The 25,363-nt window shown below is 36.2% G+C and overlaps 1 protein-coding gene across 1 annotated transcript in view; it reads left to right on the top strand.

Moving 5' to 3' along the window:
* The window catches only part of LOC144958476 (uncharacterized), a 192,836-nt gene that overhangs the window by 27,598 nt on the left and 139,875 nt on the right, over positions 1-25,363 (top strand). Inside the window, 7 exon segments of the mRNA XM_078890453.1 lie at positions 7,352-7,421; positions 8,980-9,555; positions 13,444-13,473; positions 16,301-16,327; positions 19,242-19,805; positions 23,019-23,054; positions 23,406-23,578. Of these exon segments, the coding sequence (XP_078746579.1) occupies positions 7,352-7,421; positions 8,980-9,555; positions 13,444-13,473; positions 16,301-16,327; positions 19,242-19,805; positions 23,019-23,054; positions 23,406-23,578 (1,476 nt within the window).

Genomic DNA, 25,363 nt, shown 5'->3' with positions numbered 1-25,363 from the left:
CGTTTGTTGTCGTCTTCAGACATCCTAAGATGTGATAAGTTCTCATCAATCTATTTTAAGCTGTTAGCTATTGGCAACGTGGTCGTATTTGCATGATTGGTAACCCAAATGGTTATAGGCTCATTGTTACGATAGAAATACTCTCAAACCAACGCAAAATATACTCCATGACAACAATATTAAAACAAACCCATAATTCCGTTTGGTTATCAGACCTGTAGATATGTGCACGTAGGTTATTAGGGTTGCTCAGGACAAGAGCTTATATGTTGAATATGATGCCAGGACAAAAGGTTATAATATGTTGATTATGATGCCAGGACAAAAGGTTATAATAGGTTGAATGTGATGCCAGGACAAAAGGTTATAATATGTTGAATATGATGCCAGGACAAAAGGTTATAATATGTTGAATATGATGCCAGGACAAAAGGTTATAATATGTTGAATATGATGCCAGGACAAAAGGTTATAATATGTTGAATATGATGCCAGGACAAAAGGTTATAATATGTTGAATATGATGCCAGGACAAAAGGTTATAATATATTGAATATGATGCCAGGACAAAAGGTTATAATATGTTGAATGTGATGCCTGGACTAAAGGTTAAAATATGTTGAATATGATGCCGGGACTTACTTACTTATTTACTTACTTACTTACTTACTTACTTACTTACTTACTTACTTACCCGAACCAGCGATGATGCCAGGACAAAAGGTTATAATATGTTGAATATGATGCCCGGACAAAAGGTTATAATATGTTGAATATGATGCCAGGACAAAAGGTTATAATATGTTGAATGTGATGCCAGGACAAAAGGTTATAATATGTTGAATATGATGCCAGGACAAAAGGTTATAATATGTTGAATATGATGCCAAGACTAAAGGTTATGATATGTTGAATATGATTCCAGGACAAAAGGTTATAATATGTTGAATATGATGCCAGGACAAAAGGTTATAATATGTTAAATGTGATGCCAGGACAACAGGTTATAATATGTTGAATGTGATGTCAGGACAAAAGGTTATAATATGTGATGCCAGGACTAAAGGTTATAATATATTGAATGTGATGCCAGGACAAAAGATTATATGTTGAATGTGATGCCAGGACAAAAGGTTATATGTCGAATGTGATGCCAGGACAAGTGATCATATTATGCTGAGTGTTAATTTCGGGCAAAGAAACGTGATGTAAATTGGAAATATTATGTTAACAATATGTTCAAAGAACAATGGTAACCCATCGTCTCAAAACGGTATTATCTCGGAACGAACCAGATGCCTAAAAGCCGAAATAAATGTTAAACTGGTCAAAAATATAAATTGTTGGCATTAGCAATTAGCACCCTAAAATATGGTTGCCATTTTCCTCAATAAAACATACAAACTCAACACAAGTCTGATATTTCTGGCTATAAATTGAATTTTCAACATCTTAACCAACCCGACTTAATTCCGTTTTGAGGCGAAGGGTCACATGAATGTTGTTTTTTCCAAGATGCCAGTGAATTCCACCGTCACACATGACGACAGGGTCCGCCGTGCTATTCAACATTGTTGGGTTTTTTTTTTAGATTTTCCCCATCATTCTTACCTCTTTGATGTTGTGCAACTATGAGGTCTTGTGGTATGACGCTCACCTTCGGACTGGGAGGTGCAGGGTTCTAGTCCCGCTCTGAGCGGAACATAGTTGAGACCTTGGAAATGCCTCTTTACTCATATTTTCTCATCGCACTCGGGGTGTAAAATAAGTACCTGGTCGTTCACAGCGTTGTCTCTGTCGGAAAATAATTATATTATTGCCAAACAGGTGTCACGTCTAGTCCTACATTTTGAATATTGCTGTTGGCTAGGGACCCCTTGTAAAACGCTTTGAGCACGTTCAGTGGTTACTGCGCTATATAATTGCTCTATTTTTCCTTAAACTATTTGTTATTGGATCATTTGTCAAAACCCAATTTCTTTTAAAGGTCTTTTAAAAAATAGTTAAAAACACATTAAAAAGACAAGTCATTTTGCCATTTATCCCAGTTTATATTTGAACTTATTTTTTTGCCTTTCTCTTACAAAAAAAATTACAAAAAAAAAAAAAGTCAAAACCTGAGAACTATTTTTATAACTCTTTTTTCCAAAGGAAAATATCTATTTTTCTTAGAATCCCTCTTGGGGACAATTTTTATAGTTTGATTTAACCTACATCTGATTCGATATAAATCTTTTTTTTAAAATACCGGTTCCAATCTTCCTGGAAGTATGAAATGTCCTAAGGGCGACTGGATACATGTTTTGTACAACTGATCTACTGGTTTCAGAGTGATGAAATCTTACTTTCTAGCCTGAATAAAATGCTAGTCGTCAATAAAGATCATCAGAACTCGCTTTATCATTATCATTATAAGTGATTCTATAGGGAATGAGATTAGTGGAAGAGTAGCGTCCCTTGATTGGACGTCACCGGCGGAAAAGTTATTAGAGAGAGAACGTCATGTTGGTTGTGCGCATGCGTCTCTCGTCCTCGCTTCCGGTGAAAGCGGCATGAGACACTTCATCGAAAGCAAGGACGAGAGAGACGCATGCGCAAAACCATGTTGACGTTCTCTCTGTAAGGTGACGTTAATCAAAGGACGCCACTCTTCCGCTAATCTCATTCCCTATACAAACATTGTATACAGATAAGGAAGCAAACGTTGTTTGGAGTTATCGAAAATACACAAGTCTGGACGAGAAGTGACAATCCTGATAAAAGATCTAGATTGAACTAACTTTACGTACGATTGAAAGTTTATCCCCCCCCCCCCATCTCTCTCTCTCTCTCTCTCTCTCTTTCTCTCTCTCTTTCTTTCTTTCTCTTTCTTTCTCTCTCTCTCTACTTCTTCTCTCTATTCATGCTCTCCTTTCTCCTCTCTCTCTCCCCCCCCCTCTCTCTCCCCTCTTCTCTTTCTCACTCTCTCTCTCTTCTCTCTCTCTCCTCTCTCTCTTCTCTCCTCTCTCTCTCTCTCCCTCTCTTTCTTCTTTCCCTCTCTCTCTCTTCTCTCTCTCTCTCTCTCTCCTTCCCCCTCTCTCATCTCACTGCTCTTCTCTTCTCTCTCTCTCTCTCTCTCCCTCTCTTCTAATCTTTCTCTACTCTCTCTCTCTCTTTCTCTCTCTCTCTCTCTCTCTCTCTCTCTCTCTCTCTCTACTATATCTCATTCTTCTTTCGTTCTCTCTTTTTCTCTCTCTCTCTTTCTCTCTCTCTCTCTCTCTCTCTCTACCATCTCTCTTTCTTCTCTCTCGTCTCTCTACATCTCTTCTTCTTCGTTCCTCTTCTCTCTCTCTCTCTCTCCCTCTCTCTTTCTTTCTTTCTTTCTCTTTCTTTCTCTCTCTCTCTACTCTCCCTGTCCCCCTCTCTCTATCTCACTGGCTCTCTCTCTCTCTCGACCCCCTCTCTCTCTCCCTCTCTTCTAATCTTTCTCGATTCTCTCTCTCTCTCTCTCTCTCTCTCTTCTACTCTTTCTCTACTATCTCTTCTGTCTCTCTCTACCATCTCTCTTTCTTCTTTCGTTCCCTCTTTCTCTCTCTCTCTCTCTCTCTCTCTCTCTCTCTCTCTTTCTCTTTCTTTCTGTCTTTTTTTTCTGTCATCAGAGAATGTTGCGTCTTTCTTCAGTACTGAAGCTGCAACGGTATGGATTGGATAGAGATAGCTAGATAGATGGATCGATAGACAGAGAGATTGATAGTTGATATATATAGATAGATAGATAGATAGATAGATAGATATATAGAAAGATAGATAGATAGATAGATAGATAGATAGATAGATAGATAGAGAGAGAGAGAAATAGATAGATAGATAGATAGATAGATAGATAGATAGATAGATAGATAGATAAGGAAAAAAACTAGCATTCTATAAACAACAACACCCTTAGTGGCGTCAACGTTATTCCCTCTACCACAGAGTATGAGTTGAGTCTGTGTGTGTGTGTGTGTGTGTGTGTGTGTGTGTGTGTGTTGGAGGGATATAGTGGGGGTTTTCTATTTTTGTTCAATCTTTTAAAAAAAAACATATCACCGAGCCTTAATGTGCAGCTATGTGGTATGACACTCGCTTTCGGATCAGAACGTCCTGGGTTCGAGCCTCGCCCGGTGCATAGTTGAGCACTTGGAAAATACTCACATTCTCTCACCGTTCTCATGTGTAAAATGAGTACCTGGCCTCTAACAGCGTTGTCTCTGTCCTAAAGAAATTGCAATACCGCCTAACAGGTGTCAGTCATGTCTCGTTCTACAATATTAAGTGTTGCTATTGGCTAGGGACCCCTGTTAAAGCGCTTTGAGCACGTTTAGTGGGTATTGCGCTATATAAAAGCTCAAGCTCCAGTTTTAATGAAACCCATGTGCCCACTCCGGGGTTGTGTGTCAATTTTCTGTCGCACTCTGAAAAAAAACAACACATTTTAACCACCTGACCAGAAAACTCATCCCCTAAATACCAATCGACTAAACCACCCTCTTGTTTTTTAAAAGTCTCAAACCTAAGACTGGAAGAAAGACGTCGAGTTGAAGTCCCAGTATGAGAGTTTTTAACAGCGTTGTCTCTGTCCGAAAAAATTATAATATCGCGTAACAGGTGTAATGTCCCGTCCAACATGTTAAGTGTTGCTGTTGGCCAGGGGCCCCTTGTAAAGCGCTTTGAGCACGTTTAGTGGATATTGCGCTATATTTAAGCTCAATTAATTTTTTTTTTAAACGAAAAGAGTGTTATTTTAATCGATCGGTATTTGAAAAAACGGGTTTCTTTTACAAATGTTTAAAATGTGTTGGTTTTCTTTTAGTAGGTATGAGGTAATATTCTGGCTTGGAAATGGCCAGGCCTTGCCAAACTGGACTGTCCAGATGGTCGACGTGTGTTTTATCCGATTCTCTCTCATGTGACATCGTTTTGGTTGTGTTCCAGTCTAGTAAAGTAAAGAATCGTTGCCAAATAAGGATGAGAGAAAACTGTCAGTGTATTGGACTGCCAAACATTCTAATTTAGCCAATTATTTATGGGGAAATCATAATCGGAACAATGGCGGACGTCCTTATAAAAATTGAGCTTTCTAAATTGAGCTTTTATATAGCGCAATGTCCACTTAACGTGCTCAAAGCGCTTTACAAGGGGTCCCTGGTCAACAGCAACATTTAACATGTAGGACGAGACATGACGCCTGTTAGGCGATATTACAATTTTTCGGACAAAGACAACGCTGTTAACGGCCAGGTACTCATTTTACACCTGAGTACGGTGAGAGAATGTGAGTAAAGAGTCTTTTCCAAGGACTCAACTATGCGTCGAGCGAGGCTCGAACCCAGGACCTACCGATCCGAAAGCGAGTGTCATAACACTAGACCACATATCCTTATGAAATACTACTCCGACGAGCATAGCAGTGTATCCAGAGGAGAAAAACATTATAAATCTGATCATGTTTTAAATACATTCTGATCACATGACATGTGAAAAAGTTCTAGCCAGCATGAAGATTATAAAATACCGATTTTCTTTGTTTAGAACCAAGCAGCTCGTTGCTGGGCGGACGTGACATCAGACTATTGAATCCAATTCGTGAAAATCCGTAAATACAACCGTCTTACGATCTTCTCGACAAAACAAAATAAATATGCTTGAATTTTTCAGTATAGAAAATTGTTACTTAGATAAGAAAACATCAAACCCTGACGAGTTTTACAACCAGAGGCATATATAATCATTATATTTGTTGAACAGCTGCATGTAGATCAATTTAACAGAATTTCAAACGATATTATAATAATAATAATAATAATAATAATAATAATAATAATAATAATAATAATAATATAATAATATATATTATTATTATTATTATTATTATTATTATTATTATTATTATTATTATTATTATTATTATTATTATTATTATTATTATTATTATTATTATTATTATTATCATTATTATTATTTTCTAATATTATCGTTATCGTGCCACTTTGTAAAAGTGGAAAGCCCATATGATTTTAAAAACCATATAGCATATTGTTGATAAAACAGGCTGGAATCTAAAGGATATTACCAAAATAAATGAATAAATAATTGTAACAGAAAATATAATGTGATTCAACTAGAATACTCATGGTAGTCTCCATTCACTGTTTTTTTTGTTGTTTTTTTTTTTTGGTCTTATTATTTTGAATCTGGACTGGTAACTTGGTGTAATTACTTGATCATTCATGCACCTCTATAATGATACCCCCCCCCCCCCCCCACCTGTAAACATTATTGCAAAGGTGTGTATTTTTGTCCCTCCATAATTCCGTCGCATCATGGGCGATGGGAGATAACCGCGAATATAGAAATTTTCTAGACGAGTATCGTACCTTGAAAATTGGAGATCATCTTTTGAATTATGAACTTTACATACCTCCTCTCTCTCTCTCTCTCTCTCTCTCTCTCTCTCTCTCTCTCTCTCTCTCTCTCTCTCTCTCATCTCTCTCTCTCATCTCCCTATATATATATATATATATATATATATATATATATTATATATATATATATATATATATATATATATATATTTATATATATATATATATATTGCGTGTACATTATAGTCATGAACAAACATTACTATATATACAAAACAAATAGATAAAGTTATTTTTAAAATATAAATCTCGGAACGTTTTTATTGTTTTTGTCATAACTGAAAAAGGATACGAGCCCGAAACATTGCATGTATTTTGTATATTTTAATATTCATTATTGTATTTTTAAAAATTTTTAACGGCCACGGACTCTTGTAGATTTTAATAGATGTGTTTGTCTATGACATTTTTTAAAATAAAAGGCGTGACTCATATTTAAAAAAACAGCGATGAATGCTAACACACGGAGAGACTATTTGGCTGGTAGGCACGTAGGAAGGCGAAAATGCTTAAATTGCCTAGCTAGAGAGGTCTCTATTGTTTTGGAATCTTTACCAGCGAGATTATCATCTTTCATTCCAATCTTAATTCTTCTCCCCCCCCCCCCCAACCCCTCTTTTTTTTCTTTTTTTCTTTGATAAGCTGCTTTTAGTAGCAGTATGTGGTCATATGTGCCATTTTAGAGTGTATCAGATCGTATCCTTCGTTAACTTATAGCCTGACACAAACGACTGCAACCAGTCTACTTGTACTGTGTAATACGGAAGTTTGTTGTGTTTGGCACAGCCTGCGGGAAGAAATAAACCGTTTTGAAATTCTTTGACTATAATGTAAGCGCATATATATATGATGTTCATATTGATATCAATTTTTTAATAATTCTGTTTTGATTTTCTAACTCTCCCCAGACCAAGATGGCAACTAGCGCTGTGCGATTGGTTGCCTTCTTTGTGGCACTCAGCTTTGTCCTCTGCTCAAGTATGTATACAGCATTCAACTTGTATTGTTTATTTCAATGGCACATACCCTAACGCTCTCATTCACTCAACCAATCAATGATTCGCCTCCACCCTCTCACTCTCATTCACGCACTCACTCACTCACTAACTCACTCACTCACCAACTCACTCACCCACCCACCCACTCACTCACTCACTCACTCACTCACTCACCTTCTCACTCACTCACTCACTCACCCACTCACTCACTCACTCACTCAATCACCCACTCACTTATTCACTCACTCACCCACTCACTCACCCACTCACCCACTCACTCACTCACTCACTCAATCACTCACTCACTCACTCTATACTATACCCCTCGCTCACCTATTTTCAAGTATGTCAATCGTCACTTGTTTGTCTTGCTCATGCACTTAGCTGTTACTTACAACCATCCACCCTTTTACTCACTCATTCATTTACTGATTGACTCACTCACGCACACACTATCTGTCATACTTCCCCCATTTGCCTGCTGTCACAACCCCATTCAATGACTTTTTCATTCCTTCTTCCACTCTATCACCCATTCAATTACCCCATTCATTCACTCACTCACCCACTCATTCACTAAATCACTCATTCACCATTCATTCACTCAATTATTTAGTCAGTCAATTACCTCATTATAAAAGTAAATCTCCAGAATACTGACTTTAATCACTCTGTAACTCATCCATCGATCCATCAATACTATATATCATCTCTTTTGCTGAATCAATTAATCAATCAAACATTAATTTTCTCATTACATTGGTCTCCACCCAAAAGAAGAAATAATTTTGAACCAAATCTATTGTCATCACTCAGTGCAAACAAAATTCACCATACTACTTTTACTTTTGTATTAAGAATTAATAACCATTTTGTGATAACTCTTAGCATGTTTCTTGTTTAAGTCAGCACATTAATAATAATATCAATAATAACACCCAATCTTCATTGTTATTTAAACGTAAGTATATATTGTTCAACCCTTTAACATAATTGAATTCGTAATTAACAAATTATAAATTAAACTATCCATGAGCTTGTTTTATGAATTATGTTCTATCAACACCGGCAAGATTCAGAGCTTTATGATGAATCCATTTTTTTCAATGGCAAAATTAACATTGTGTAAACTTAAATTGAGAAATGCTAAAGCAGTCAATGCTAGCATACATTGCAGTCTTATCAACTGCCGTACTCTGAAAAATAAAAACACTTTTAAAAATTGGTCAGAAGACTCGGCCCTCAAACATCGATCGAGCTCCTTTCACCTCATGACAATTAACAAACAGCCCTGACGTTTACACACCCGACAACATAATTTATATTTTCTGTGCCGGTTTTGATAAAAGCGTTTGGTTCCCCATGTAATATGCCTAATAAATTAATCATCTGTTGCAAAGTGAACCTTTGATGTAACAAGATAAATATAATTCAACAGTCATTCAAAGCAAAAGGTGTAACATTCCTTTCTAATTGATTGATTGTCTCTGTTAACTTATCAACTCACTACACATGCTACTAATATTATTCCTTTTCAGCGCAGTCCAACAATACCCAGAAAACAGACTTCGTGTTTTTGGTTTACCCAACAAAGTACATGCCCAAGAGAGACATGAGTCTATTAAAAAACTTTATGACAAGTTTGGTCAACGGGACGGATATCAATTCTGGAGATGTTCGGATCGGGTTAATCAATTTTAAAGCAGGAGTTCGTAACGGGTTTGATTTGGGAAGTTTCCGAAACAAAAGGGACGTTTTGAAAGCTTTGGACTCTGTCAAAATGGGAAGGTCGACAAGAACAAAGCTGGTTGATGCATTGGAGTCGACGAGGAAGGAAATGTTCAACCCGGAAGCCGGCTACAGACCGGACTCTGAGAAAGTATTAGTTCTCATTCTCAACGGGTTTTCCAAAAGAGATAAGGAAATCGAGATGAAAGAAGAAGCGGATAATTTGAAGGGGAAAAATGTGACTATTCTCACTGTCGGGACAAGAGAGGATGTTGACGTCATCAAGATGGCAGCTATTGCGTCACATCCGGAGAATGTTATGGTGTCAGAGTCGATGAGACGCGTGATGAATCTGAAATACGGTCTAATTGAGCAAGTCCCAGCATGTAAGCGGAATGATTGCTGGTGATTGGGCCATAGGTAGAAGCTTTTCTTGAAATATACTCCTGCAACATTTTCCTATATTCTCAAAACTGTGTAAGGTATAATATAATATAGCTATAGATATACGCATATGGTAAATTAATTCTGAATGCAGTCACAAAGAAATATGGATGTGCATTAAACAGTCGCTTGCTATGATATGTTCTGTAAATCAAATTGCGATAATTTAAAGTAAAACAAAGAAAATAAAGAAACGCTTTCTTTATTAATTTCTATGCCGCTTTCTTTGTCTTTTTTCTCATCGATAACTAAGTAGAGCAACGGATCTTGACAGCATTTGGATTAATTCATTTTTACTTGAGCTATGTCATCAATGGGATAGATATTTAAAATATTGGCTTTGTTCGATCATGTTTTGTGGCTTTAATTGGAAGACGTTTCATACGTTTCTTCACTTGACAAAGGTTTAAATGGCTAACGGAATACATTCTATTAAATATGTAAAGGCCGCTTTAGGATTTCAACCGATTTGCAAATGCCAGATGAGCCCTTTCCCAAAGTTCGTCGATCTCCAGAGCGACACCAGATTCTGGCGTTGCTGCTATAAAGACGACAAATAGCAAAATTATAATTCTATGAATAACTCTATAGTTGCTTCAGTTTTTTTTTTTTTTTTTGTTTTTTTTATAGGGAGGGGGGGGGGGCATTCTTAAAATAACCAATAATAAAAGGTCTATTTTTAATCTTTAATAGATTTGTAATAAATTAAAAGATACATGTTGCATTACGAAATGAATAAATAAATAAATAAAGATAGACAAATGCATAAATAAACAAATAAATGAATAAATAAATCAGTAAGGTAAGAAAATGAATAGACAAATTCTACTCCATAAATCTTGCTTGCGATTAGTCATTTGTAAATCTCTCCTTTTCTGTAGAATATTCTATCTACTTTTTAATATATGGCCATGCGGGTACTTCCTCTCTCTCTCTCTCTCTCTCTCTCTCTCTCTCTCTCTCTCTCTCTCTCTCTCTCTCTCTCTCACACACACACACACTTTAGAATGACAATAGTGACCCATTAACGCGTTGTGTTCTTGTTTGGACGGCCACCTTGAATCTCAGCGATTTTATGTGAATCTGTTGAATCTTTCACAACTAAGGTACCTTTTTACGTTAACCTGTCATCATATCTCACCTATTTGATCAGTAGAGCAATGACAGCGATGCGATTGCAGTCTCAGTAAGATCTTAGTCTAAAACCCGAGTCGCATCAGGGTTACTCGTAGCCATCGTTAACTTATAGCCTGACACTGAAACCCAGTCGGACTTATAGTTTGACGTCATTTTTAAGGTTTGTGACGCGTCGAGTAAGTTGTTGGTAGAGCTCAAGGAAACAAGTGATACCATTGGTGGAACTATTGAATAAAAAATTATGTTCTCGCGATTTTTTCTCTTTTGTGGCCAAAGACTTGTCTTTTGACGTCATTTCTTGGTCAGTGTCAGGCTATAACTTAACGATGGCTACGGGTTACTTACTACAGTCTTGGTGAAAAAGAATAGCTCCACAGAAAGAAGTGACTGGAGAGATTGTGATTTGAGAGTATTTTAGTCCCGCTGTCAAAGATTTAATAATATAAATAGCAAAAGATATCAAGCACAGCGTAAAACGCGTACCCTTGTGAAGAATATAGGTATTAAAATCGTCCCAGCTATCGAGAGCCTCTGTGGTTTTAATGGCAGCACGTCTGACCGATAATCAGAATGTCTGAGGTTCGATCCCCCAGTCGAGATCGACTGATTTTTTGGGATGATTTTATTCTTGCTTTGTCTGGCACCTTTCATACACACTTATTCAGTTCTTTATCATACGAAATCAAGGAACGATGGAGGGCTTACTTTATTTATTGAAATTAACATAACTGTTATCTCGCTTTGCCCAGGATATGCATAGCCTTTTTCGCATACCTAGATAATTTCTTTAGCCTACATATATCTAATGCTTGTTTTCTCTTTTTGGCCAGCGCAAATAGAATTCAGTAGTCTGATGTCACGCCGCCCGGCAACGGCGGCCATCTTGGTTCTAAACAAAGAAAATCATTACTTTTTATTCTTTATGCTGGCGAGAACTTTTCATATGTCTTGTGATCAGAATGTGTAAAAGTCAAAACAAGATCAATTTTTTTTCCCTCTGGATACGCTTTTATGCTCGCCGGAGAAATATTTCATACGGGCGTCCGCCATTGTTCCGATAGTTTAGAGCCAGTGTTACTAACTTACCATGCGTCATTAGGAAGGAAGTGACGTTACGACTGTTGAAGAGTATTTGCCAGATAACTACCTATTTTAACAGATGAAAATAAATTCCCATAATCATCCTTGACCTTGTCAATTGCTTGAATTCGTGACAGGTATAGTCAAGAGATGGGTTATGATGTCACTGGGTTGGTTCATTCTACAGCTTTGATTGGACCTAATTTCCATTGCATGGCATGTTTGAATTTCGCATAATATTATTACTTTGCATTTATATAAATACTCCTGCTACGTTTTGCTTGCTATAAGAAGCTTTCACCAATATTCCATTCATTAAAATATCATCAGCATCATCATCATCATCATCATCATCATCATCATCATCACCATTATCATCACCACCATCACCACCACCACCACCACCATCATCATCATCATCATCATCATCATCATCATCATCATCACCATCATCATCATTCTATGTCAAGTCATTATCACCATGACGATATAATGAGTACCATTATCATTAATATCATTGTTACTAACATCACAGTCATTTTGAAGTCTGACTTTCTTTTTTTTTCATTATGAAACTTTTACATATAATAACAGTTATTATGAAGAGAACCAATTTTCTTTATTAACTCATCTAATAGCAATAACCTCTTTTTCCAATCGCCAATCCACCCCCCCCCCCACCCCACCCGCATTCCCCAATTCTGAAAGTTAATTCCAACATAGTACCGTATTGACAAGATGGACTACAAATTATGGAATAATTATTTTATTTTCTATTTTTTAAAATGCTTATTTCCCTAATACCATTTTTAATATTTTTAAAAAGCCGACTTGCATAATATATAATGTGAAACGTCTAAGCTGACATTAATAGTTTAGGACTTTGCAGATCCTAATTAAAGTTTTAGTACATAATATATATATATATATATATATATATATATATATATATATATATATATATATATATATATATATATATATAATGGACATATTACATAATATTCATGGAAAGTCTGTATTATGTCAATAGAAAATGTTACGTATGTAAGATCTTGGCATCTTAATGTATTACTTGTCACTTGTCAAATAATAATATCAATAATTTGGTTTCTTATTTGATTTGTTTGCATGGAATTATCAAGTGTGAAACATGATCATGTCATTATCTACCTGGCATAACAGCCATTATCGAATTGTTAGATAATGATTTACCATGACATAATGAACCCATTTACTTGGCATTGGGAAACAATTTGTATTCGTCGCAATATGTGAGTTTTTGTTTATGGCCAGGGTAGTCAAGAAGAAATAAATAATTAATGATTAAATAAAGGAATTAAGGAAGGAAGGTGGGAAAAACTTATAAAATTAAATTGAAAAATTGATTTTCAAACAATAAATTTCTAGTAGGGTAATAGATATTAAAAGATTGGAAAAGGTCAACTTCTCTTTTCTTTCTTTTTTTTTTTTAGAATAAAGAAAGAAGACGTGTTACTTTTTGAGCATCATACAAGTTTATGACATAGAAAAGTTTAATATATTTTTATCAATTTATGTTCCGGGGCAAATAATATTTATGATGTTTTTTTAAATTTGTTTTCTATTCACAGTTCAAAGTGACGTGACTGCGATTAACCCAGGTAATAATACTAGGATAGTGTTTTCAGGAAGGCTGTTGAAAATATTACAAACGACACGCGCTCTCTCTCTCTCTCTCTCTCTCTCTCTCTCTCTCTCTCTCTCTTTCTTTCTTTCTTTCTCTCTCTCACTCTCTCTCTCTCTCTCTCTCTCACACACACATTATTTCCATCCCTATCTTTCATTTTCTCTCACTCTCTCTCCCTCCCTCTCTCTCTCTCTATCTCTCTCTCTCTCTCACACACACACATTATTTCCATCTCTTTCTTTCATTCTCTCTCTCTCTCTCTCTCTATCTCTCTCTCTCTCTCTCACACACACACACACACACATTATTTCCATCCCTATCTTTCATTTTCTCCCACTCTCTCTCTCTCTCTCTCTCTCTCTCTCTCTCTCTCTCTCTCACACACACACACACACATTATTTCCATCTCTTTCTTTCAATTTTTCTCTCTCTCTCTCCCTCTCTCTCTCTCTCTCTATCTCTCTCTCTCTCTCTCTCTCTCTCTCTCTTTAGCACAATTTCTCTCCCTAACTCACATTCGCACATAGGTAAAAAAAACATGCACTTTCAATTCTCTCTCCTCTCTCTCTCTCTCTCTCTCTCTCTCTCTCTCTCTCTTTCTCTCTCTCTCTCTCTATCTATCTCTCTCTCTCTCTCTCTCTCTCTCTCTCGCTCGCTCGCTCGCTTTCCATTCTCTTTCGCTTTCATACACAAGTAGGCTAAACTCACGCACATACATACACACTCACACACAATCACACGCGCGCTTTTTCATTCGAAGTTTTATTAATTTATGACATTAGAATGGTATTTAAATCAATCAATCAATATATTTCTGATTTTAAAAAATGAAATTTGTATTTCTGAGTATGTTGTCAAGTTCATGGATACAATATATTCGATTACAAAGGGTTTGGTGTTACATCTTGTATTCAAGTCAAGTTTTGTTGAGCACGATCCATGACTAGATAGTTAAATGATAAAGTTACCAATGTCTGAACGATTGCCTGACTATAGATAGTTCGAAGATGACGTCACTCAGGTCTTTGTTATTGTTTTTGCCATCCGCGTTTATGAGTAATGCTCACTGAACTGTATTAACCCGACTATAAACGTTCATGGATACACACAGTTTTGTGTGTTGGTCCGTTATACTTCCGGATGGCAATGTTATGAGCTTCTCAGCCAAGCGCATACTATCTATAGGCAAAGATGGATAATCTAAGAGTAAATAAATAAGTAAGTAAGTAGTAAGCCCCGCATGCGCAGTCTGAATGACGCTTGCTGAGAATTTTGTGATTCAGTCACATATTTTTTAAAACCTCGATGAGTGTAGCTACTTTCTCCATCCAAGTTGTTAATTATTTCCATTGGCCACGTCCTGGTCCAGAGTTTTTACTTTAGTTCGGAGGGCACTGCAGTTTTTCTTTGTTCAAAAAAATTGAGCTTTTATATAGCGCAATATCCACTAAAATGTGCTCAAAGCGCTTTATAAGGGGTCCCTGGTCAACAGCAACATTTAACATGTAGGACGGGACATGACGCCTGTTAGGCGATATTACAATTTTTCGGACAAAGACAACGCTGTTAACGGCCAGATACTCATTTTACACCTGAGTACGGTGAGAGAATGTGAGTAAAGAGCCTTTTCCAAGGACTCAACTATGAGCCGAGCTAGGCTCGAACCCAGGACCTTCTGATCCGAAAGCGAGTGTCATACCACTAGACCACATAGCCGCACAGCGATTAATTCGACCTCATCTGAATCTTTAAAAATCTGATAATTAGAGAGATCCCGGTTGAGGGTAGTTACTATTGATGTTTCTGGTCTCCCTACCTATTCGTTGCCAGCCATGAAGGAAATATTCTGTCTTTGCAGTTTGGGCTAGGATGTTATCTTCTCGACGTAAGATGTGACCAAATAGCCTCCATCACTGTTCCTTTATTATTGTACTCAGGCGTTGGGCTCTGGTTTTTTTTGTTTGCGGTGGTATGAATCGAGACTTTCTGAGTTCTTTTTGTGTGAGTATTATTCTAAAATGTGATCTTGTGGTAGGATACTCACCTTTGGATCGGAATGTTATGCGTTCGAGTCCCACTCTGGTCGGCGCATATTAGAGTCCTCGGAGGCTCTTTACTCATATTCTCTCACTTTAATCAGGTGGAAAATGAGTACCTGGTAGTTAACAGCGTTGTCTTTGTCAGCCGCAGTGCAGCGCCGCATGTTGAGCTAGGGCTAAAACTTGCTCCAGGTCACGTAACGCAGCGGGTATTCGAACTTGGTGCCTTTTGGGTACGAAAGATCATACAGCTCAGTCACTCTGCCCTCTGGTTAGGACCATCTTGTAAAGCGCCTTGAGCACGATTTTCATTGTATGAAATGGATATTTGGTTCGATGTGATCTGATAAGGATTGAACTGAACCATTGTGAAGCGCATCGAGCATGCTGACTCTAGGAATTAACTATATAATTGGATTCAATAGTCTGATGTCACGTCCGCCCAGCAACGAGCAGCTTGGTTCTTCATGTTGGCTAGAACTTTTACACATGTCATGTGATCAGAATGTATAAAAGTCAAAACATGATCAGATTTATAATGTTTTTCTCATCTGGTTACACTTTTATGCTCGTCGGAAGAAGAAAAAAAAGTATTTCATAAGGGCGTCCGCCATTGTTCCGATAGTTTAGAAACAGTCACTAAGTTACTATTCGTCATTACAAGAGAAGTGACGTCACGACTGTTGAACCCTATTGTACATACTTTTTTTTTCTATTTAACCTCTCTGGTTTTTTTTTTTTATTATTATTATTTCATTTCAGATGACGCCATGTCCGCACAGGAGGCTGGTGAGATATTGTGTTTTCAAATTAAATAACAACAATAACATTAACGATCATATTGAAAACGCAGCACATTAAAAAAAATATAAGCATCACATTTTTATAGATTTTACCAAATTCTAATCGATCTTCACTATATCTAGATATAATATGTGACCCTCCGTCTCAAAACGGTATTATATCGGGATGATTGATAACCCAAAAAATGTAAATTTAGATATAGAATGATGAGAAATTGGACCTTAGAAGTTTTTGCAAAGCAATAAATAGTATTTATATTCCACCATGACGTAGAGAAAGTAAACCCAAGTTTGATATTTGTGGATATGAATTCAATTTCCATAACCGAGTGTATCCCGACATAATACCGCTTTGAGACGGTGGGTCACATATCTTAAAACGAAAACCAAAAAAATCCGTAAACAATTATTTTGCCATTCATGTTATAGAAAAATGTTTCGGTCAGAAAAAAGATTTAGATTAAGATATCTCCCACTTTGTCAAAATTTCTTAAATCTAATATAACAGGAGAAATTGATCGGTCTTATTTTTCTAATTAAAAACACGTGATATAAAGTAAAAACATATATATTCATAAATGGCATTCACAATCTCTTATGACGGATGGCCGCTTTTAAAATGTTGAAAAAAAATATACAAAAATGAATATGAATTATGAAAATCACAAGTAAAAAAAAGCAATAAAAACAATATCGTATAGGGAATGAGATTAGCGGAAGAGTAGCGCCCCTTGATTGGACGTCACCCATAGTCTGTGACGTCACCGGCGGAAACGTTATTAGAGAGAGAACGTCATGTTGGTGTGCGCATGCGTCTCTCGTCCTCGTTTAGAAACATGAGAAGGCCACCAAGAGAAGTCCAACTGTATCCATCCTAGCGATTGGGGCAAAAATATTTTTCAAGAGTAAATTCAACAAATAGATTTTATGACTTCTAATATTAATTTCTGCTTCTTCAATAAATCTACTCTGCTTTAAAAACGCATTCGAATGAAAACTTAACAGAGCAGCTCACAGACAAATGGTACATTGAACATCGGTCATTGCTTTTAAAAAAAAAACAGTTTTATACACCACTTGCTTCTCCTCCCACTCCTCCTCCTCCTTCTCCTCCTCCTCCTCCTCCTCCTCCTTCTCCTCCTCCTCCTCCTCCTCTTCTTCTTCGTCCTCCCTCTTTTCCACCAACACCTCATCTTCCTCTTCCAATCCTACTCCTCTCCTTCCTCCCCTTTCCTCGTCCTCCTCCTCTTCCTCCTCCTCGTCCTATTTGTCCTTCTTCTTCTTCCTCTTCTTCTTCTTCTTCTTCTTCTTCTTCTTCTTCTTCTTCTTCTTCTTCTTCTTCTTCTTCTATTTCTTCTTCTTCTTCTACTACTACTACTACCACCACCACCACCACCACCACCACTACTACTACTACTACTACTACTACTACTACTACTACTACTACTACTACTACTACTACTACTACTACTACTACTACTACTACTACTACTACTACTACTACTACTACTACTACTACTACTACTACTACCACCACCTCCACCACCACCACCTACTACTACTACTACTACTACTACTACTACTACTACTAATACTACTACTACTACTTCTCCTCTTCTCCTCCTCCTTCTCCTCCCCATCCTCCTCCTACTACTCCTCCCCCTCCTGCTCCTTCTCCTCCTCCTCATCCTCTCCATCCGCCTCCTACTACTCCTCCCCCCCCCCCTGCTCCTTTTCTTCCTTATCCTCTCCCTCCCCCTTTTCCTCCTCCTCCTCCTCAAGTTCTCATACTTCTTCTCATCTTCGTCTTCTGTTCTTTTTAAGCAGGAATTTAGTCATCGCTCCGCTTCAAAGTTGCTCCATCTTCACTTTGTATGTTATCTTGGAAAAAAAATGTACATGAAATGAGGGCTGCTCTGTTGACGAGCAAAACAAAACAAAAACTGCTCATAACAATTTGACTCATTTCATTTTCATTTTCACTTTCATGCATTTCAAATAACCACAAAAACGTCTTGTCTTGCTTGATGCATCAACGAACTCAATCTCTGACAATCTATTGCATCCGGCAATCTACTCATCTCGTCTCATCAATATTTCTATCAATCAATTCATTTTTCTCTTTGTCCTGTCCATTCATTCATCCAAACAGCGATGAAAAAGTGTCTCTTAACTATCCATGCATCCATAAACCCCTGCATTTTTCATCATCATCATCATCATTATCATCATCATCATCATCATCATCATCATCATCATCATCATCATCATCATCATCATCAAAATGCATTCATTTGCAGACACCAAGTAACATATTCACCCCATCCCCCAACATTTTAACGTATGCTTTTTGCTAGTATTGTATTATTATTTTATGTTATCCATTTTTTAAATATTTTGGTTAAGCTTATTTTTAATTTTTAATCCAACCCACCTTCATTTGTACATGTGACATGTGACATGTGACAAACCAATGAAACCATGTAAATCTTATGCAAAACTAATGGGAAAAAAACCCAAATCAAATTGCGCTTATTTTGACACTATGAATGAATCGAAAATCTAATAATATTCATTAATTAAAATCTAACAATAGTTTTGGCATGAAAGCTCTTGATAATATTCAGAATTTGATAAATGAAGCAGAATAACCGATTACTCATCGTGTTTGTCATGTTATATTTTTTATAAAATACTAGAATCCCTAAATCTCCCATTGTTATTTTTATGAAATATATTGTTTGAATGTGTTTTAGGAAGAGAGGGAGGGGGGGGGGGCTCTCTCGTGTCACAGTCATATTCGAAATCATAACATCACCAATCAATAATGTTGATTTACGAATGCCTTCTTTATAATTTTGTATGGATATTTTTGTTATTAACAACTTGAACAATTTCAGTTTCAAAGCAACTGGATTTGGTTTTCCTGTTTCATACGTCATCCCAAATGACCCCTCAAAACTTTGAACTCTTCAAGCGTTTTATGAAAGACATTCTTCAAGATGCTGATATAGACAATGGACATGTAAGAGTAGCTGTCGCTAATTATTATGGAAGAAGAGGAAAGGCAATTTTTACTTTAACCAAATATCGCTCGAAAAACGATGTGTTTACTGCAATTGATGGACTCAGATTCAGACGAGTTCGCAGGGGTGGCAGTTTATCGGCAGGACTTGATACTGTTACTTCAGACATTTTAACCGCTCGGGGTGGAGACAGACCTGCTGTTCAAAACATGGTCGTCATTCTTACTGATGCAAACTCCAGGCTGGGTCAGCAAGAATTTAGAAGGTCTGTTGCAAACATGAAAAATACCGGAAGTCTTGTGTTCTCCATTGGAGTTAGTGTTCGTGACGTGAATGAGTTGCAGACGGTAGCGTCATCCCCTGACCACGCCTATACCATTTCCGATCATGCCCAGCTAAGGGGACTGAAAGATGAAATCGTGTTACGGGTTCCAGCACGTAAGCTTATGAAATGATCTTTATATTATACCCTAGCCATGATTCCGTAGCTCAGAGATGTTTGATTGTATTTGGTGAAGAGTTAGAATTCGAGCATTTTTGCTCTGTGTGTTATTCTGTTAGATCACTTAGATTTTTTTTCACCGATGTTTTCAGATTATGCATATTGCCCTTTATAAACACAAGCAATATTCCTAATACAAATCCAGTTCGTAATGCAATAAACAAACAAAAAAATGACAAAAAATGTATATTGTTGGTTTTTTTTGTTTTTTTTTTTGTTGTTGTTGTTGTCATGTTATCGATATGTTGTGATATGGCACAAAATTATTTCCGTTTTTCTAGAATTCATTAAACGTTTGTCTTTATAAGGGCAATTTACATTCAGTATAAACATCACGTGTGTTTTTCATTCACCCTTTTTCACCACACCATTTCCAGTTTAATAGAATATATATACGTAGATATCTATTTGATCTCTCGTTTCTCTGTCTTTCTTGTGATTTGAACATATTATATGGACATGCTATTTTTTTCTTACTCTTTTCTGCAAATAGCTGAGTGCAGAAGATTGCTTGTTTGTCATTGCCTAGAATTAGATTTCAATTTGCCTTTTTAAAAAAAAATCAAATGACTAAAACATTTCGTTTAAAAGCGTTCAGTGATATAAATCTCAAGCCATTGCATCTTTATCTAGACACTAAAAATACCACAAATCTAAAGTTAATAAAACATCAAGTCAAGAGAAGAAAAGAATATCTGGTTTGATTTTTTTTTAAATCACACTTTTGTAATCTATATTTATAAACCTTAACAAGGGCCAACTTGAAAGCAAAAGAGTTAAAAGAACTTTCCTTAAATTCGAATTTAATTGTTTGACTTTCGTTGTAAAATGTTGTGAAAATGAATGTCACGGTGTCTGGGGGGCCTAATCCGAGACCCAACTGGTGGTCACGACCCACCAAGTTGTGAGAGACAGATGGATAGATAGATAGATAGATAGATAGATAGATAGATAGATAGATAGATAGATAGATATATAGATAGAGAGGGAGATAGAGAGAGAGAAGGGGAGAGAGAAGGATAGATAGATAGATAGATAGATCGATAGATAAAGAGAGAGAATGGGAGAGTGCGTGGGTTTGTAAGTGTGTGTGTATGTGTTTGCAATCTACTGTTAGAACCAAGTCGACCCTAAGCGAGGCATTTGAAGAGACGTTGAGAAAGAAACATTGTTGAGGCAAAAACAATTGAGACATCATTGCCTGGTCTTTGTATTATAATGATTTAATGGACACATGACATGCCATAACTACAAAGCAGATCGAATAAAGTCAAACCAGCAAACCAGGCAGACAATGTTTCTGTATTACATGGAATCATGCTGAGGTGGTTACCAGCAATGTCATGTATATCATTAATTAAAAACCATTGAAACTATCCTGAAGCTAAATTATATTTCGAAGCATGACGTTATCACTAAGACTGGCTTCATTTAGGACCTCCACCCTATTTTATTCCATGCAACTGAAATAATTAATTTACACTTGAATCCTTGTTTTATTGCATTTCTTTAGAATGTATCTCAAAAAGGCAAATTGAAAGTGAAAAACTAATTATTAACAAATCAAAACGTTGAATAGATTTCACTAATACTAATACACAAAAAGGATTGCCCTAAACTCTTAACGTCTCCTTCGTTACCATTGGTCGTTTGACATGAAAACATTGTTAAACCGATCATTTTTCAAACACAACTAGGACCATAATACGTCATTTTGACCAATGGAACGAACCGAAGACAAAGACCAAATATCGATAGTATTAATGACTGAGATGATCATGTAACTGCATTCAGGACGGGTAAAATTGTTCCATGGAATGTTCCGTAGATGATGGTCACTGCGCGCTTTTCACAATACTTTTGTACATTTTACTGGATTTTGATTGGTTATAAACAACGAAAGAAGTATTCGTAGCGAATGTCCATTGGACGTCTTCTCATGGGACCTTATTATATCTGTTCCTCTTGTACGTGTCTCACTCTCGGGCATGATGCCTAGTGGCATGTCTGTGGATGACCAATTACGTTTCTGTCGATACTTGATCTTATGTTTGTAGCTAACAAATATGTCAAACCTATTTACTCTTAACATCATCACCATGTTCGTCTTGCGCATGTTTTGGCATGGCACTGAAAATAAGTTTTAATACTTCTAAATCATCACATGATCTATCTTATTACAATATAACACTTGACAAATAAAAACGAAACCAATCTAATGCGTTACCATCAGTCAACAAAACATTTGAAATGTTTAAAAAAAAACCCCCAAAAAACAGATGGAGTTTGGAGCCCTGACGCCTTCAACCTTCAAAGACTTTATTTTATTTTATTTTAATTGTTTTTGTTTGCTGAGTAAGGGCAGAGATAGCTTTATATATATTGATAGATAGATTGATTGATAGGCATGTAGTAACATAAGTAAATAAATAGATCGACAGCTGCACTGACAGATAGATAAATAGATGACAGATAGATAGATAGATTGATAGATATATAGATAGATATATAGATAAATAGATTGATGACAGATGGATAGATAGCTGGATAGATAGATAGATAGATAGATAGATAGATAGATGACAGATAGATAGACAGATAGATAGATAGATGGATAGATGACAGATAGATAGACAGATAGATAGATAGATGGATATATATATTATATAGATGGATATATATGTATATATATATATATAATATATATATATATATATGTTTGTGTGTGTGTATATATGTATATGTATATATATATATATATATATATATATATATATATAATATATATAGATGATAGATAGAAAGATAAATAGATAGATAGATAAATAGATGGATAGATATATAGATAAAGAGATAGATAGATAGATAGATAGATAGTAGATAGATAGATGATGATAGATAGATAGATAGATAGATAGATAGATAGATAGATAGATAGATAGATAGATAGATAGATAGATAGATAGATAGATAGATAGATAACTCGATAGATAGATAACTAGATAGATAGACATTTCAAGCATTCAACAAGAATGATTAAATAAATAGCTTGTCTATATAGGGGATTGGGATGGGAGTTACATAATAGTTATTTATACAATCAGCTTTCCATTGGCTCATGGGAAAAACTATACCCCTTCTTTCCGCAGTGCAACGAATGAGTGATGCAATGGTTGATATTAGAGGTAAGGTATCTTCATCATCATCATCATCATCATCATCGGCAGCAGCAGCAGCAGCAGCAGCGGCAGCAGCAGCGGCAGCAGCACAAACGTCATCATCATCAGCAGCATCATCGTCGTCGTCGTAGTCATCATCATCACCATCACCACCACCACCAAAACACCTTTATCATCATCATTGCCACCACCACAACACCACCACTACCACCGCCACCACCACCGCAATCATCATTGCAATTCTACCCAATTATCATCGTCATCCTCCTCATCATCATCATCATCATCATCATCATCATCATCACCATCGCCGTCGTCATTCAAATAGTTCCATCTCTATCCCGCTATCTTTCATAGACGAACGCAAGGCTGACTTAGTGATAGCCTATCACATGCAGGGTAAGACAAAGAACTTTTGGATCACAAAGTTCCTGAGGAACTTCCTTAATTCGCTGGTGTCCAAGGGAGATCTGGACAACGGTGATGTCCGAGTTGGGTTGGTCAATTATGGCAAAACGATAAGACAAGTGGTAAGTGTCAAACGAGTTACATTGCTTTAGGGAGAGTGAAAACTTTGCCCTTATAAATTTGGATCCGATTGAGAATTCTAAGCTTTGTTTGAATCATTACTTGGATCATTTTGAATATTCTCAGCCTTGTTGCAGTATTGGATCATTTTGAGTATTCTCAGTCGTGTAACAGTATTGGGTCATTTTGAGTATTCTCAGTCTTGTAACACTATTGAATCATTTTGAGTATTATCAGTCGTGTAACACTACGGAATCATTTTGAGTATTATCAGTCGTGTAACACCACTGAATCACTTTGAGTATTTCAGTCTTGTAATACTATTGAATCATTTTGAGTATTCTCAGTCTTGTAACACTATTGAATCATTTTGAGTATTATCAGTCGTGTAACACTATTGAATCACTTTAAGTATTCTCAGTCTTGTAATACTATTGAATCATTTTGAGTATTCTCAGTCGTGTAACAGTATTGGATCATTTTGAGTATTCTCAGTCGTGTAACAGTATTGGGTCATTTTGAGTATTCTCAGTCTTGTAACACTATTGAATCATTTTGAGTATTATCAGTCGTGTAACACTACGGAATCACTTTGAGTATTCTCAGTCTTGTAATACTATTGAATCATTTTGAGTATTCTCAGTCTTGTAACACTATTTAATCATTTTGAGTATTCTCAGTCTTGTAACACTATTGAATCATTTTGAGTATTCTCAGTCTTGTAATACTATTGAATCACTTTGAGTATTCTCAGTCTTGTAATACTATTGAATCATTTTGAGTATTCTCAGTCTTGTAACACTATTGAATCATTTTGAGTATTATCAGTCGTGTAACACTATTGGATCATTTTGAGTACGGTATTCTCAGTCTTGTAACACTATTGATTAATTTTGAGTATTCTCAGTCTTGTAACAATATTGGATCATTTCGAGTCAGTCGTGTAACAGTATTGAATCATTTTGAGCAGTCTCAGTCGTGTAACACTATTGGATCATTTTGAGTACGGTATTCTCAGTCTTGTAACACTATTGAATCATTTTGAGTATTCTCAGTCTTGTAACAGTATTGGATCATTTTGATTATTCTCAGTCTTGTAATACTATTGAATCATTTTGAGTATTCTCAGTCTTGTAACACTATTGAATCATTTTGAGTATTCTCAGCCTGTAGCAATATTTGGATAATTTTGACTAATCTCACCCTTTTTATTGTATTTGGATCATTTTGAATATTCTCACCCTTTTTACCGTATTTGGATCATTTTGAATATTCTCACCCTTTTTACCGTATTTGGATCATTTTGAGTATTCTCCGATGGCGATTATCATACCACATGGCCACAAAGGCCACACTTAGATATACTTTACCTACCCCAATCGCTGGCATAGGCAATCTCCAATGGAATGGGTTAAGAGAATTTAACCCCATTTGCTTGAAAGTTGCATTATATATTTGCTCTCTCCTCCTCTCCCTTTCCCACCATCCCCCCCCCCTCTCTCTCTCTCTCTCTCTCTCTCTCTCTCTCTCTATATATATATATATATATATATATATATATATATATATATATATATATATACATACTAAGTTACAATGCGTCATTACGAAGGAAGTGACGTCGTCACGACTGTTGAAGCCAATTATGACAGATGATTGTTATCGATTGGATCATAAAAGTTGTGTTGAATCAATTTGCCAATAATTGGAAATGGACACCTTATCATTTTTCATTCCATAATAAATACGTTAATCAGTGACTATCTAAATTCCCTTATTTAAGAGTG

This window comes from Berghia stephanieae, chromosome 13, assembly GCF_034508935.2.
Source record: "Berghia stephanieae isolate SIO BIC M18660-M18661 chromosome 13, UCSD_Bste_1.3, whole genome shotgun sequence".
Taxonomy (NCBI): Eukaryota; Metazoa; Mollusca; class Gastropoda; order Nudibranchia; family Aeolidiidae; genus Berghia; species Berghia stephanieae.
The sequence above is the reverse complement of the archived record's forward strand: the minus strand, read 5'-3'. Positions and strand labels throughout refer to the sequence as shown.